This window comes from Tuber melanosporum (assembly GCF_000151645.1).
Source record: "Tuber melanosporum whole genome shotgun sequence assembly, scaffold_11, strain Mel28".
Taxonomy (NCBI): Eukaryota; Fungi; Ascomycota; class Pezizomycetes; order Pezizales; family Tuberaceae; genus Tuber; species Tuber melanosporum.
The window spans coordinates 409,005-423,430 of NW_003298766.1; the positions used below are offsets into that span (position 1 = coordinate 409,005).

General features: G+C 48.2%; 7 protein-coding genes; 3 read left to right on the plus strand and 4 right to left on the minus strand.

The window, feature by feature from the left end:
• Positions 1–136: 136 nt before the first annotated feature.
• GSTUM_00004267001 (uncharacterized protein) lies at positions 137–2,976 on the plus strand (the record flags this gene model as incomplete). The annotated part of the gene is made up of 3 exons (XM_002835513.1): positions 137–1,154; positions 1,208–1,467; positions 1,522–2,976. 3 exons carry the CDS (start codon positions 137–139, stop codon positions 2,974–2,976), a joined length of 2,733 nt encoding a protein of 910 aa, XP_002835559.1.
• Positions 2,977–3,216: 240 nt separating this feature from the next.
• Positions 3,217–4,207, minus strand: GSTUM_00004268001 (uncharacterized protein; the record flags this gene model as incomplete). XM_002835514.2 has 2 exons in its annotated part: positions 3,217–3,597; positions 3,655–4,207. 2 exons carry the CDS (start codon positions 4,205–4,207, stop codon positions 3,347–3,349), a joined length of 804 nt encoding a protein of 267 aa, XP_002835560.1. The 3' UTR covers positions 3,217–3,346.
• Positions 4,208–4,215: 8 nt separating this feature from the next.
• Positions 4,216–5,268, minus strand: GSTUM_00004269001 (uncharacterized protein; the record flags this gene model as incomplete). Its single annotated transcript, XM_002835515.1, has 8 exons — positions 4,216–4,337; positions 4,396–4,410; positions 4,491–4,532; positions 4,556–4,754; positions 4,880–4,945; positions 5,065–5,074; positions 5,138–5,172; positions 5,230–5,268. 8 exons carry the CDS (start codon positions 5,266–5,268, stop codon positions 4,216–4,218), a joined length of 528 nt encoding a protein of 175 aa, XP_002835561.1.
• A 351-nt stretch (positions 5,269–5,619) lies between these two features.
• On the minus strand, positions 5,620–7,234 carry GSTUM_00004270001 (uncharacterized protein). XM_002835516.2 has 3 exons: positions 6,920–7,234; positions 6,173–6,824; positions 5,620–6,113 (listed from the first exon to the last, which is right to left on the minus strand). The coding sequence occupies exons 2-3, from the start codon at positions 6,819–6,821 to the stop codon at positions 5,704–5,706; spliced, it is 1,059 nt and encodes a 352-aa protein (XP_002835562.1). The 5' UTR covers positions 6,822–6,824; positions 6,920–7,234; the 3' UTR covers positions 5,620–5,703.
• Positions 7,235–7,637: 403 nt separating this feature from the next.
• GSTUM_00004271001 (uncharacterized protein) lies at positions 7,638–9,144 on the minus strand (the record flags this gene model as incomplete). XM_002835517.2 has 10 exons in its annotated part: positions 9,024–9,144; positions 8,831–8,973; positions 8,778–8,787; positions 8,684–8,717; positions 8,519–8,561; positions 8,433–8,471; positions 8,362–8,377; positions 8,123–8,305; positions 7,780–8,073; positions 7,638–7,723 (listed from the first exon to the last, which is right to left on the minus strand). The coding sequence occupies exons 1-10, from the start codon at positions 9,076–9,078 to the stop codon at positions 7,638–7,640; spliced, it is 903 nt and encodes a 300-aa protein (XP_002835563.1). The 5' UTR covers positions 9,079–9,144.
• Positions 9,145–9,426: 282 nt separating this feature from the next.
• On the plus strand, positions 9,427–10,555 carry GSTUM_00004272001 (uncharacterized protein; the record flags this gene model as incomplete). XM_002835518.2 has 4 exons in its annotated part: positions 9,427–9,583; positions 9,650–10,169; positions 10,229–10,284; positions 10,348–10,555. The coding sequence occupies 4 exons, from the start codon at positions 9,427–9,429 to the stop codon at positions 10,416–10,418; spliced, it is 804 nt and encodes a 267-aa protein (XP_002835564.1). The 3' UTR covers positions 10,419–10,555.
• A 250-nt stretch (positions 10,556–10,805) lies between these two features.
• Positions 10,806–12,703, plus strand: GSTUM_00004273001 (uncharacterized protein). XM_002835519.2 has 4 exons: positions 10,806–10,945; positions 10,997–11,097; positions 11,156–11,999; positions 12,058–12,703. Exons 1-4 carry the CDS (start codon positions 10,853–10,855, stop codon positions 12,523–12,525), a joined length of 1,506 nt encoding a protein of 501 aa, XP_002835565.1. The 5' UTR covers positions 10,806–10,852; the 3' UTR covers positions 12,526–12,703.
• The last annotated feature ends 1,723 nt before the right edge of the window (positions 12,704–14,426 follow it).

The following is a 14,426-nucleotide window of genomic DNA, read 5'->3' on the forward strand; positions in this document are numbered from 1 at the left end:
CCAAAAACTAGAAGAAAAAAGTTTGGTGCAAAATTTCGGGGAATTTAAACTCAACCCCCCCACTGCCAATCTGGGTGAAGAACCCACAACAACCACAGGAAGAGACAATTCCGACTTCAATTAATAAATAAAAAGGATGACCCACGTCTCTCTCCACCGCTGTCGGTTCGTCGACTTCCCACCCTCACAGATCACAGCTCTAGCCTTCTCTCACCAATCTACGCCTGCGTCACCGCATCCTCCGCCCAAGAATCTACGATTAGCAATTGGTCGCGCGAATGGATCCATCGAGATCTGGAATCCCCTTTTAGGTGCCTGGGTCTATGAGAGCACTCTTGCGGGCGGAAAAGACCGCTCAATAGAAGACCTCACATGGGTTCAGGATTATGATTCCCATGGAAGAGGTCTCCTCCGCCTCTTCAGCATTGGGTATTCCTCCGTCGTTACAGAATGGGACCTGGTAACCGGCCGCCCGCGCACGCATACGGACTGCAATGGCGGCGTGATCTGGAGTATCGCTGCTCAGCCACGGCTTCATTCTTCCGATAAGGTCGACCAAGAGAACCAGGAGGCCTGTTCACAGAAGATTGTCGTGGGCATGCAGGATGGGGCACTGACAATTCTCTCGACCGCCGGTGGAAAAGGCGCGTTAAGTTACGTCAAGACACTGATGAGGGCCGGAACTGGTAAATCCAGGGTTTTGTCCATGGCCTGGCAGAATAGACATACGGTGGCTGCTGGGATGGCTGACTCGACAATTAGAGTGTGGGATATTCGCTCCGGTCGAGTAGTTTCCAGGTTGTCGCTGAACAAGGGCCGTGGGAGGGATGTCTTGGTCTGGGCTGTTCGAGCGCTGCCAAACGGGGATTTGGTATCCGCAGACTCGAGGGGGGAGGTGTGCTTTTGGGATGGGGATAATTATACGCTCAAGCAGAGAATTAAAGGCCATGATGGGGATTGTCTGACGCTGGAGGTTGGTGGGATCAATGGGGACACTGTTATCTCTGGAGGTGTGGATATGAAGACTATTCTCTACAAGTATATTGGTAAAGGGAGGAAGTGGGCTCAAGTCACTCTCCGGCGATTTCACAAACACGATGTGAGAGCTATGGCGGCCTATGAATGTGGAAAGTTCAGTGTTATTGCTTCAGGAGGTGATATTCCGTTCACCCTAGATTAAACAGAATCTGTTCTAACGGAGACTTAGGTGTTGACATGACGCCAATAATTATACCTCTACGACAATTCTTAGATGAATCTCACCTTACGATCCCTGCAGTCCCGCAATCACCAATCGTCACTTCAGTCCCAGAATCACGACTGATAATGAGTTGGTGGGAGCAAGAAATCAAGATCTGGCGAATCCAAGAACTGGGCTATGACGAAAACAAAGGAGACGAGTTATACCTCTTCCCTGGCGAAGAGGAAGGACGAGGTAGAAGGCTCTTGAGCAGGATTGTCTTGGCCGTAAGTTCATCTCGACCAGCTTTCTATCCAATCTAGGACTAATATATAATGCAGAATGACGAGTACATTACTTCCGCATCAATATCGTCACCAATTCCTCAGAACGGCGGTCATCTTCTCGCAGTCTCGACAATTGCCGAAGTCAAGCTCTTCCTCTTAAGGCCTCCTAAGTCTTCTTCTGGTTCTGCGTCCCTTAGGGTTAGCAAAATAACTATTCCAGACTCACTACATCTCGAAGCACCAGAGGACGAAGACGACTCCGACGACGAGATGGAAGAAGATGTTGACCTCGCCAACGAGGGGGCAAGACTCATCAGGATATCCCCAGATAGACAATGGCTTTCGATAGTCACTCCCGACTCCCGGGTTCTGATCGCCAAACTGGCAGTAGAACCACCAGCAAGTCCTAAGTCTAAAGCCACAGTCACATTTGAATCCTCAGTCTTCGAACTACCCAGACAAGGTCGCCCTGAGACAGCTTTTCGAGCCCCACCTCCGCCAACCGCAGACACCCCTAGCAAACGCCAACCAAAGCGTTTAGTCCACCGTATTGACGAAGGTGACTTAGAAGCCTACCCAAGGACCATCAACCACCACCTCTTCTCCTCCACCAGTAACCTCCTGGCAGTCTCAGACTTGAGCGGGTACCTTGACACCTACATCCTAACCAACTCCACCTGGAAACTCAACCCTAAAAACCCCCTCCTACCACGCCTCAACTCCTCCCTGAGCACCCTAACCTTCCGCCCTTCCTTCCCCTCCCCCACTACCTCCACCATCACCTCCACAAGCAACCCCGAAGACCGCCTGATCCTAATAACCTCCAAAGAAAACCACATCCTAGAACTCCACTTGACCACGGGCGCACTATCAGACTGGTCCCGCCGCAACCCGCCAACCTACCTACCACTAGACTTCCGCACGCTAAAGTCGCACGCAACGGGCACGTTCTTCGAAACCAGTCAATGGAAAGCGAAGCAGCGACTGTGGGTCTGGTCCGCAGACTGGCTCTGGATGTTTGACCTTCTAAAGGACCTACCAGAAGTCCAACCCCGCGCCGAAGCCACCAGAGGAAAATTGGGTTCCGGAGCGGGGCATAAACGTGTGATGACAGGCGGTCTCGTGGCTTCCGGACCAATCGTTAACCCCCCGCTCCCCGCTCCCGCTAAAACCAACACCGGAGGGGCAGTGACAGACTCAGAATGGGAAGGCGGAGGCTACGAAGATGGCGGAGCCAGTAGAGCTATCGTCCTTGCGAGCACGCACAAGAAGCGCAGCAAAAGTGGCGTCAAGAGCGCGTTCTGGAGCTCAAATAGGTACAAGAGCATGCTTGGCTTCCTGCCCGTCGGCTACCGCGAGGAGATCCTCATCAAGGGCGAAGGCTGGAGGGACGGTCAGGTGCTGGAGGCTATGGAAATGGTGATCATCGAGAGGCCCATGTGGGACGTTAAGATGCCGCCCAGGTTTTCTAAGGATTCTGGGAATTTGGCGAGAGTGGGGGGGGTGTAATTGCGTTATGGTATGATATGCGGTATGGTATGTATGGTAAGATAGGGAGGAGGAAGCTTTCTTGTACAGTCACTAAAAAAGTTTGGTTTTTGCGTAAGATCTTAAATGTATATTTACCTGCAGCGCTCCTCCCCCGAAGAAAAAAAGAAAGAAAAAACAATACTTACTTTTCCACTCAAGTAGTGAAAGCTGTGAGTGTTTCGGTGGCTTGTAAATGTCATGTGTGAGAATGAGTAGTGGAAAAACGGTCGAGTTGTTATATTGAGATAACTTATACTATCACATGCACCAACGCGTGGGTATGAAGAGCCAACTGAGTCCATTGTAAAACCTCAATTATTTACGCGCAAAGCAACAACAAGCCAACCAGCTACAGATACAGTCCCTCAGGCTCACCCTCGCTCTTGGTTTTCAAGACCCTCTCCCGAGCCGTCCTAAAATCCGCCATTTGTACCCTCATCCTCCGCTCTCTCAGAGCGAGCAATCCAGCCTCAGTACAGATAGCCTTGATATCGGCACCAGAAAGATCGTCCTTCTGATTGATAAACTCCTCAAGTTCTACATCAGAGCTCAACGACATCTTTGAGGTGTGGAGGGTAAAAATCTTGCGTTTTGTATTTTCTAGGAAGCATTAGTAACTTTATATCGTTCAAATTGGGAAAAGGGGAAGAGACATACGATCAGGATTTTCAAACAAGATTTTACGATCAATCCTACCCGGACGAATCAAGGCGGGATCCAAAGTCTCAATCTTGTTGGTAGCCATAATGACCTTGACGTCACCTCTATCATCAAAACCATCCAGTTGATTTAGCAATTCTAACATGGTTCTCTGGACTTCCCTTTCACCACCACTTGTTGAGTCGTAACGCTTGGTACCAATAGCATCAATCTCGTCAATGAAGACAATACTAGGTGCGTGTTCAGCAGCGACCTGGAATATTTGACGACAAAGACGAGGGCCATCCCCAAGGTATTTCTGAATGAGCTCAGAACCAACGATACGGAGGAATGTAGCGGATGTTTGATTGGCAACCGCTTTCGCAAGCAAGGTTTTACCGGTGCCGGGAGAGCCGTAAAGAATGACGCCCTTGGGAGGCTTGATACCCATCTCTTCATAAAGCTCAGGATGAAGTAAGGGCAACTCAACCGCCTCACGAACTTCCTGAATCTGTTGTTCCAGACCACCAATATCCGCGTAAGACTCTGTAGGAGCTTTATCAAGCTTCATAACTGAGATCAAAGGATCTGAATCCTCTGTAAGAACACCAACAATCGAGACCGATTTGTGGTGCAGCAAAACGGAACACCCAGGCTCCAGGAGATCCTTATCGACAAATGACATGATGGAAACGTAGTACCTAAAACCCAATAATTAGTTTACGTGCTAGTACAGCCTACTCATAATGCGGAACGCACTCAGGGCCTGTAGCACTAGAGACAATAGCATGGTCATCATCAATCATCTCCTCCAGGTTCCCAACTCCCATTGGGCTCCCACGCATATCGTCAACACGACTCCGCTCCTCCTCTTGCCTCTGCTCCAACCCTCCCTTCTCACCCTTGCTCCCTCGTAGACGTTCCTGATTCTGAACAAATTCCTCCTCAAGAAGTAAATGATCCTTGATACGCTCCATCCGGAGAAGTTTGAGTTTACAACGAGCATTGGGGTAAACCGTTGGAAGCTTGCTGGCAGCGTCTGGTCCGGCAGCGGTACGGCGCTTGCGCCTGCCGACACGAGTAGTCGGTGGGGGGGGTTCGTACTTTGGCTTTTCCTTCTGCACATGAAATTAGCCTGGCGGCATTATCTGTGGTAATTTTTGATGAAACCGGAGGTGATGGAATGGATAAAAATAGGGTTGGGAGGTCCAGCAATAATGAGTAAAAGCAGAGTGGACCTTACCTTTTGATCTTTGCCCTTCTCGCCATCTCCCGCTGGAGGTCCGCCTATTCCAGACTGAGTATTACCCTGTATTTGCTCCCGTTAGTATCAAATATCGAACCCATCCAAATATCAATCAAAGGTTATCTCTCTAAGATAGACACCTCGATGCCCTTCAGAAAAACAGCTTTCGGATAATATCCTACCATATCAAATCTTTATGGTGACTCTGCTTAGTTTATCGTTCAAGGGTTGATGAAATAGAAGACACTGGACGACAGATGAGTATTATGAATAGAAAAGGATAAAGGCGACTTGGATGACGATGGTGGGTGGATGATGGAAGGGATTTAGCATGGTGTTTGAAGCACGGCGGTGTTTCGTAGGAGCTTAGGCAGTTTGTCAGCCATCAAACCCTAAACCCTCAAATTATGTTTAACGCCCAAGCCCTGCTGCAAGGTACCAAAACGCAGTGGTAAAAATCTGCGGTATCATAAACCTTCAGAAGACTCGCAAAAATTACTTGTCACTAGGATAATAATATTATGAATTGCCTTACTAAGTGGTCCCCCGGAGCCTTTTAAAGTCACCTCCTATCATAATTCTCTATTTCTCATCTATCCTCTGGACCTAAACCCTCACTCATATCGCTCTATGAACCCTTTACAGTGAAAAAAAGTGTATGTGTAAAACCCCACCACTCGAAAGACAAAAAATAGAAAGAAAAAAGAGGAGGGTCACATACGGTAGTCTATGAGCTACAAGAAGCAAAAATCCCTTTTTATCTACAAAAGTCACCCCATTCCCCTCACCAACAAACTTCCGTGATTCCGATGTCTATCTTATCATAAAGGACTCCCTTCTGACTGGGCCTCTGACCAATGCTCCAGTTGCTTTAGAAGGTATTGATATAGGACCAACATTGTCCCAGATTGCACACTAGTCCACACGGCTCTAGGGCCTACGCCACGAAACCAGCCCTGGATGCCCTCAGTCCGATATAGGAGTTTGAGACCTTCAAAAACAGAGGACGTATTGAACTTTAATGGACCGGTCTTCGGAGGTGAGGTTGTGGACGGGGATGATGTTGATATTGACCTGTGCTGTGGCGGGGGAGGTGGGGGAGACGGCGAAGGTTGTAATGTAGCAAACTGCCGAGACTCTTTCAGCGCACCGGATACTAGTGTAGTAGCAGCTTTGGACGCAGATGGGGATGATGTTCGGACCTGTGTTTGTATCCTCGTTTTTACAACATCTGTATGCTGGGTCAGTATTCTTTCGAAAATCTATATACAATGAGAAGGTGCGACAAACCAAGAGGGCAAGTGATGACACCAGCTAAACCACCTGCGAACCCGGCTGTAGCAATCTCCAACGGCAATCCTATATCTCTAGATCCACGATACGATTTTGCAGCCTTCTGGAACTGCTCGTAAAACGCGAACTGAAGGGCCGAAAATGGCAAATCTCTCATAATTGTAGCTTTGTACCCATAAAACAAAGCTGCCGGTCCCTCTCTTCTAATGATTGTTCTAGTTGCGTCTATCGTGCCCCGATAATTATATCCGGACTTAAAATAAGGATTATTGTATCTCCCCTGTAATTGCAACCTTGTCTTCAGAACTTCAGATGGAACGTACACCACACTCGCAAAGAGATCCGCCAAGAAACCACCAGATAGATATGCCAAATTCTCCGGACATCCCGCATCGATCAAATTCCGTTTTGAAAACTCGTAGACACCAAAGAAAATGACTGTGCCTGGAAGACTCCCCATAAAAGCGGGAGTGACACCACTGTAGAGCCCCCTTCGAAAACCCTCCTCACGGAGAATAGTTGCGTATGCGTCAGACATAGTGGAGTACTTGATGGCCGTAGGGGCACCCTGCTGACGAGTCTTGACGGTGTCAAGCGAATGCATCAAGATGTCGCCCGTACTTCCCCCAATACCGCCGGCTACCATACACTTTGTATTAGAAAAGGGTCAGTCCCGCCTCCGTCAATCATCAAATCTTTTTGTAAATCCCCTTCTTTTTTTTCCCTCTTCAAGGAGAAACTCACGTGTAGGTACGGCGGTCTTCGGGCCTCAAACGTCTCATGATCCTCAAACATTGGTTTATAAGCTTTGGAAGAGTTTATAGCCGTGGGATCATCATAGGCGATCGCTATCGGTGAAGGTTGACGCGGACGGTCTTGCTCGGCAGAAGGACTCGTGAAGAAACTTGATATCCGGGATCCAAGTGACATGGCAATCCCGCCACTGCGGGCGTAAACGGGTGGTTAGGTGAGTGTGGTGTGGTGACGAGAATAGTGTAAAGTATTAGGAGGGAAATGTAAGGGCGGGGTGGAGGGGCAATTGGTGGTTGTAAGGGTTGGTTGTAGGGTTGTTGTGGCTTTTGGGATGAGATGCGGGCTTTGGTGCAATATTTCTTATCATAAGTATGATACAAATTGTGCGATATGATTAAATGATCCACAACCATAAAAAAATTAAAAGTCCCGAATCCCTCATCACGCGGCAAAAATACGGACCAGGGTTAGTATGATATCATATTATATGATACTCCGATAACACCGTCACAGGGGCTTCTGAGCCCCAGACTATGGGGCACCTTTGAATATCAATGTTTTCCCCCATCGAACTCGGGAAATTTCAAGATCACGTGACACCAATTATCCCCTTCACGACGAATCACTCACAACCAGATCAGGATAAGATTATTGTTCCAGAAATATTACGCGATTAACGGATATTGATTCAATGGAAGAAGCTATTTGATTATCCCTCAGTGTTTTTAGCCACAATCTCCTTCGCAAATGTAGCAAAATCTCTATCCCCATCAACTTTCTCCCAGAGATTGGGCTCTGTCATGCCCCAAAATTGTTAGCATCCCCTTCCTCCACACAACCGGAGTACGTACGCGTAAAAACTGCGATAGTGTTCCTACTGACACCTGCCGCTTTGCCAGCTCTGCAACCTCTCACAAAATGTGGAACAGCCTTCAACTTGCCCTTGGTTATAACCTCCAGTGCTTCTCCGGTTTGAAAAGCAAGACAGTCCCTTGGAATACCAACTTTAGCGACACCACCTTTACGATCTTTTATGTAAAGACCGGCATCTGGATCCGGTGCCGACTCAAGCTCCGGGAGATCTACGCCTCTAGAGATATCAAGAGTTAGGGAGCCTTCGTCCACGTACATGGCAGAAGTTAGACCTGTAACAACATTAGGCCGAGAAACAGACAGTAGCGGTGTGTACAAAACCTGTCAGGCAGCCATGATCAAGATGTGTCCCACACCAATTGTCGAGGTCTTCCTCGGTTTCGATGGAGCCAGTCTCGAGAGCTGGAGGCGGGAAGTAATGAAGAAGGCGGGCTTTGGTAGAAGTGGAAGTCTTGACTACGTGCTCAAGATATCCCTCCTGGTAACCGGAGATGTGCTTTAATGCTATGCTAATTCTTAGTAATTGTTCTAGGCACTGTCAAGCACAGGCGGGTGTTTACCATATCTATCACATGCCTATGTTCACCTCATCAGCTCTATCACAACACAACCAGACTTTTAAGAAACCCACCCTAGCAACTAGGCCAGCGATATCAATAACCATTACACACTGTCACCGTTAGCTAAATTGGAGAAAGGATTTGCTACTTTACTTACGAATTCCTCGAAGGTTTCCTTGAACCCCACTAACAATCCCTCCCTCGGCCAAATATTACCCTTCGTATACTCGGGGAAATCTGGATAATCGCCATCTGCGCCATCTAGTTTTGGGTCTTTGTAAAATGCGCAGTTGGCATAATAAGATCCCTTCAATGTATCCACTTTATCATTTGATAGCTTCTCTTTTCCGCATGACCTTTTCTCCACTTCTATCAGTACCAAAGTTCCTAGAGAGAGAAAATTAGAAAGCGAATACTACCATCCAACTAGATACTTTGCTTCAGGGCATTCCAAAGCTTCAAGTTCTACCTGTGAAAGATTTCCCAAATGTGAGGCAAACGATAGAAGCCTTTGGCGTAACCCTATAAACTTCTCTGGAAGACCGCTAACAACGATTATTCCTAAGGACTCGGGACCAAATGCCTTCTCGAGGCGCTTAAGATCAACATTTCCTGGTACAGCGTCAGGAGCCAAGCATGGAGGTATATTGTGCTCCACATACCCGATCTCAAATCGTCCAAACGAACAAGAACTGGATCTGCCTTTTGGTAGGTCATAATATTGTAGGAAGTTGGTTGGCTCCTTTTATTTTTTTTCTGAGTAACTTAAACCTTGAGTTTATTGGAGCGTTGGAGCTCAGAGAAAGCCAGGTGATACTACGGTATGATAGTATGCTAGGTCACATGACAGCACGGATGGCACAACCTACAAGTACCATACAAAAAGCTCAACACTTGAATACCAGCGTTCAGATGGTTCCTCCCTGTTTGCCCTCTTGCTGCCAAATTCGCGGTTTCAGCTGCCATCCCCCTCTCCTCAAGTCTTGGAGACCATCCTTCGTCGTTACCCGGCCAGCGGCACAACTGAAACCGCCCAAACCCGAACATCACTAACCAAACAACACAATGGTAAAAGCACTCCGATTCAAAGGCGACAAGAAAGTCAAGAAGAGGAAGAGGACAGAAGTCGATAATGGCAACACTGAAGAAAGTTCTTCGTCAAAAGTTGCCAAACAACAGGAGAGCGAGGAGCCAGAGGGATGGGTTGATTCCGAGAGCTTAGGTTCGTTTTGTTCACTGAGAAACTGAGAACTCGCAAGAGAGGGAAAGGGCTAACGGGAGGAGATAGAGGATATTAACGGACCGATAATTCTTACCTTTTCCGCAGCAAGACCGATATGTATCGCCTGCGACGCCGTAGGGAAAGTCTTTGCATCCCCGATTGATTCAACCGAAGGTGAAGATCTATCTACGGCGGAGCCCACAGATGTTAAGCAAGTCTGGGTTGCAACCAAGATACACGGTACCGAGAAATACTCTTTCAAATCTCATCACGGAAGGTATCTTTCGTGTGACAAATTTGGGGGCCTAAGCGCTACACGGGAAGCCATCTCGCCGGAGGAAGAATTCTTGCCTGTTCTAAATGAATTGGGAAGTGGAAGGTGGGCGCTGCAGACCGTCAGGGATAAATTTCTCAGTGTAGATGAGGTGGGCGCTGGTGGGGCTACGGAAATTCGTGGTGATGCGGAAGCCGTCGGGTTTAAGGAGACGTTTGTTGTTCGGTTACAGGCGAGAAATAAGAAGAGGAAGAAGTCGGGGACAGAAGGGAAGGGCAAGGATAAGATTACACGGAAGGAGCTGGAAGAACAGTGCGATCACCTTTTCTAAGACGCAGTTGGTGATTAAGCTAACTCTTGAAACCTCTCAGGGCCGGTGTGAAGCTTGACGATGAGCAAGTAAAGGCGCTGAAACGTGCCAGGCGAGGTAAGCACCTGAACTTCCTGCCAAACTCCAAAGCCGAATACAAGCTAACGCGTGGATTCTAAGAGGGACGATTTCACGAGGCATTGCTCGACATTAGAGTTAAATTTGGGAAGCACGATAAGTTTGCGTACTAAGGGTACGGGGCGGCAACTGGGTTTCCGAGTTGGTATTCTGTATCATAGTTTCTGGCTATTCGGTGTTGTCGTTTTTCCAATCTTATCCTGCTGAGTATGACAATATTGCGACAATTCAAATAGACACTATCATACTTCTAAGAGTAAACTGAATTTGGCACGTCAATTCAAATATGATGGGTCCTTAAATTGTTATATAGGGTGTCACCACCGCTCTTGTAATGAAAAACCCAATAGAAACCTATGATAGGTCTATACCATGATACAGGTGTCTACAGTGAGAGACCATGATTCACATCCGGGTAACCGGTACAACCTAAGCTGGCACTAAAGTTACCCTTCCTGCGCGTCTCTCCAAGTCCCAGCACCCAATTTAACGAGGCCTAGTTTAATTCTGCCAGCTACCGCGTTCCCCCAATCACCCACAGGACGAAATGGGTATTCTCGACGAACAACGGAGTTTGTGCGAGGATCTCGAACGGCTCGAGCAAGCATGCGCAGACAGAATCTTGGAAGAGCCTAAATCAGTATGTTGCCTACCTCGAAAACCACCACGATAGCTAGCTAACGGCAAACAGGCACGAGAACGCCTTACTCGCGATCACCAAATCGCAAAGTTTGTCGATAGGTTTCAACAGCAATCGGCGCGGCTGCTAGAAACGCAGGCGGATAGAAATGGGTACATTTCCTCTACTCACCAAAATTTTAAGGCTGTAGCTAACCGGCGCGGTGGACAGAACCCGGCAAAAAGAGGTTGATTCACTCTCGTCCAAAGACCCTTTCGAAGAATTCTACCGCCAACTGGGCCAAATCAAAGACTTTCATCGTCGCTACCCCAACGAACCCGTCGAGAACTTAGAGCGCGCATACAAGCGACGACAAGCTACCGATGGAGAATATGTCTCTGAGATAGACACCATGTTTACCGGTGAGGAGGCTCATGGCAAGTTCTTTGACTTGACTAAGAATCATGAGGACTATTTAAATCTTCCCGGCGTCAAGAGGATCACTTACTTGAGTTATCTGTCATTATTCGATAAGTTCGACAAGTTCGCGCGCAATCAGAAAATGAATGACAAGTATTTCAAGTATGTCAGCGCATTGGCGGAGTATCTCGAGAGTTTCCTGTCGAGGACTCGGCCCTTGGAGAATCCGGAAGGCATCGTTGAACAGACTGGGAAGGATTTTGAGAAGGCATGGGAAGAGGATAATGTTGTGGGATGGGGCAGATTAGAGAAGAGTGACGGTGATATCGGACCAAGGCAGGAGGAGATGCGGGTCCCGAAGGAGTTCTATTGTGATGTCTGCGCAAAGGGGTTCAAAAATAATAATGTTTTTGACCACCATTTCAATGGAAAACAGCATAAAAAGGCGGCGGCGAAACAGGCTGAAGGGAGTGCTGAGAACGGCGAAGCCAGAAAAGCAGGGGGGAGTAGTGGTGCAGCGTCAAGACTGAAGGACAAAGCCATTGCTGAGCGGGAATGGCGGATAGTCAAGCTGACGGAGGTCATGTCGAAAGAGCGAGATGAGACAATGACCAATGTTGAGAGAAAACAGTCACTTACAGAGCGTGAAAGACAAGTACATACCCCTCCCTCCTTCCCTACCAATTCTAACGATGAAGCTAACCTTTATGTAGATGGAATTAGATGCCCTATATGAAGAAAACTCGGCTGATCCAAACATCGAAGCTGAGACCCACACAGACGATGAGAACGACGACGAGAAGATCTACAACCCCCTAAAACTCCCCCTAGCCTGGGACGGCAAGCCGATCCCATACTGGCTCTACAAGCTCCACGGCCTCGGCGTCGAGTTTTCCTGCGAGATCTGCGGAAACTTTGTCTACATGGGACGCCGCGCGTTCGATAAACACTTCAACGAGTACAGACATACCTACGGCCTCCGCTGCCTTGGAATCACAAACACAACGCTGTTCCGCGAAATCACCAAGATTGACGAAGCACAGAGGCTTTGGGAGAAACTTGAGAATGACAAGAAGAAGACCAAGATGGCCAATGAGACTGTGGAGGAAATGGAGGACGGACAGGGGAATGTCATGCCGAGGAAGGTTTATGAGGATTTGCAGAAGCAGGGGTTGCTTTAGAACGCGGTATATACAATGTGTGGATGGTGAGGGGTGGGATTGTATTAGTAGTTTGCTTGGAGCTTCCTTTTCGTCGTATAAAATTTACGTTTGGATCGATGGTGGTGGGACGGTGCTGTTCGCTATTTGATTATTCGATGCTTGGGGTGAGAGGGAAGGAGGAAAGCATGATAGGCCTTTTGTGATTGCCATACTGAAAAAAATGAAGCATATGAGTGCGGGGATGCCCACGAAGCCCAAGATTTTTAGAGCGGTATGATATCACACTGGGAGGTGCAACTGTTTGGGAACCGGGCCCGGGCCTCGCGGTGGGTTGCATCGAATATACCGGTGCACTGATGGAATAGAACAAAGGCAAACCAAATACCGGTAATCTGCAAAATACCACCGAACCGAACCATATTTTTCATCCCCGCCACTCACGTTTTCACCTGCTAATAATCGTATCATATCAAATGCCGTTCGTTACGAACGCGGATACTTGAAGAGAAAGGTAGTAGTAGAATACGAAATGAACTCAAATACTTCTTGGAGAAAGAAAGAAAGAAAGGAACAAAAGGGAAAGGCCTAATACCCGAACGTATATGGAGAGTAGCAATGATCTCATCCACCATTAGTAACGCATCGCCCACACATCAGAATGCGCCTCCATCCCAAAGGGTATGGAAGATAACTCAACCTGGTACCGCTTAGCCGCCCGATAATTGGGACCCAATGAAAATCGCCATACTGTATGACACTGCGAAAAGAACGCAACAATATATGAGGAGAACGATATGGGAAAGGAAAGAAAAGGTTTATGAACAACGGAATTCAATAAAATATATTCAACATCGTTGTCGCGCTCGCTCTGCGAGTGATACTTTGTGAAAATAGATCATGTGTTGCCGCCGGGCCGCCGTACCGAACCGCTGCCGGATTGGAGAAGCGGTCGGTCGGTCGGCCGGTCGGGTTCTCACGATGCGAGTTTCCTTGTAGGGGAGGGGGGGAGTTGTAGGGTGGCACGTGCATTGTCGTTTCAGGGTATGGCACTTGTACAATAAATACTCGTAAGAGGCCGGTTGACTACAGTATGCGGTATTGCGGGATGGGTGTCAATAGTGGGGTGAGGGGCGTTGTTGCACGCGCTTGTCCTCAAAAGAGGGTGAACCAGTTTTGCTCGTGAGGATGGGTGGGATGAATGTGTGGCGGATACTGTGGACTTGACTGGGGGTTGATGTTCGAGGTGTTTTGTTTCGAATCGATGGACTGGTGGACCTTATCGTGGTTCCTATTTCTTCTTCCTCTATCCTCAGCAGTGTACCGCGAGGCGAATGTGTCGGGGGCAAATGGTTTGGATGGCGTGAATATGATTTAGTCTCATTCACCCACTATCATTACTTCAGCTGCCGTATAGATATTATGTAACTTGGTCAAATATTGCCACATGCCTTGTAACTAGACGAGTGGCTTTCTGAAAGGGCAGGACAAGGCAACTATCATGCACTCGGAATCGGGACCCGCATCGGACAAGTTACGCTTTCCGGGAGTGCCCCCCCGAACGAACAAACCACTGTGGCGGGAACCCTCGTGATTCGCTATCCCGCAGGCCTCTAATCTCCGGATCCAGAAACAAAAAGCTCTCGCGAGAGAGGTCAGCGCCTCCCTGGAGCATCTTGGACGTGTTGGATCCCGTTGACCGAAGTTCACAATTCTGTTTGCCCGCCAAACCAAGGCTATCATGGACCAACGCGGTGATATCCACTGGTATTCTGTCGCCGGTACTGAACTCCTTTGGTATTCCCGAGCGCCGTGGCAAACTCCCGAAAAAGAACCTCCGGGTATCGCAGGGTACAAGCACACACCGCGATACCGGTACGAGCAATCCCATCACGAGAAGACCGAAATTTTGCCCAAAGCAC

Excerpts from the sequence above, each read along its gene's own strand:
- GSTUM_00004273001 (XM_002835519.2), top strand. The coding sequence starts at position 10,853 with ATGGGTATTCTCGACGAACAACGGAGTTTGTGCGAGGATCTCGAACGG. Across the intron at positions 10,946-10,996 it reads TCTTGGAAGAGCCTAAATCA|GCACGAGAACGCCTTACTCG; the intron begins GTATGTTGCCTA and ends AACGGCAAACAG. Across the intron at positions 12,000-12,057 it reads TTACAGAGCGTGAAAGACAA|ATGGAATTAGATGCCCTATA; the intron begins GTACATACCCCT and ends ACCTTTATGTAG.
- GSTUM_00004270001 (XM_002835516.2), bottom strand. The coding sequence starts at position 6,821 with ATGGTAGCCGGCGGTATTGGGGGAAGTACGGGCGACATCTTGATGCAT. Across the intron at positions 6,114-6,172 it reads TGTCATCACTTGCCCTCTTG|ATGTTGTAAAAACGAGGATA; the intron begins GTTTGTCGCACC and ends CCCAGCATACAG.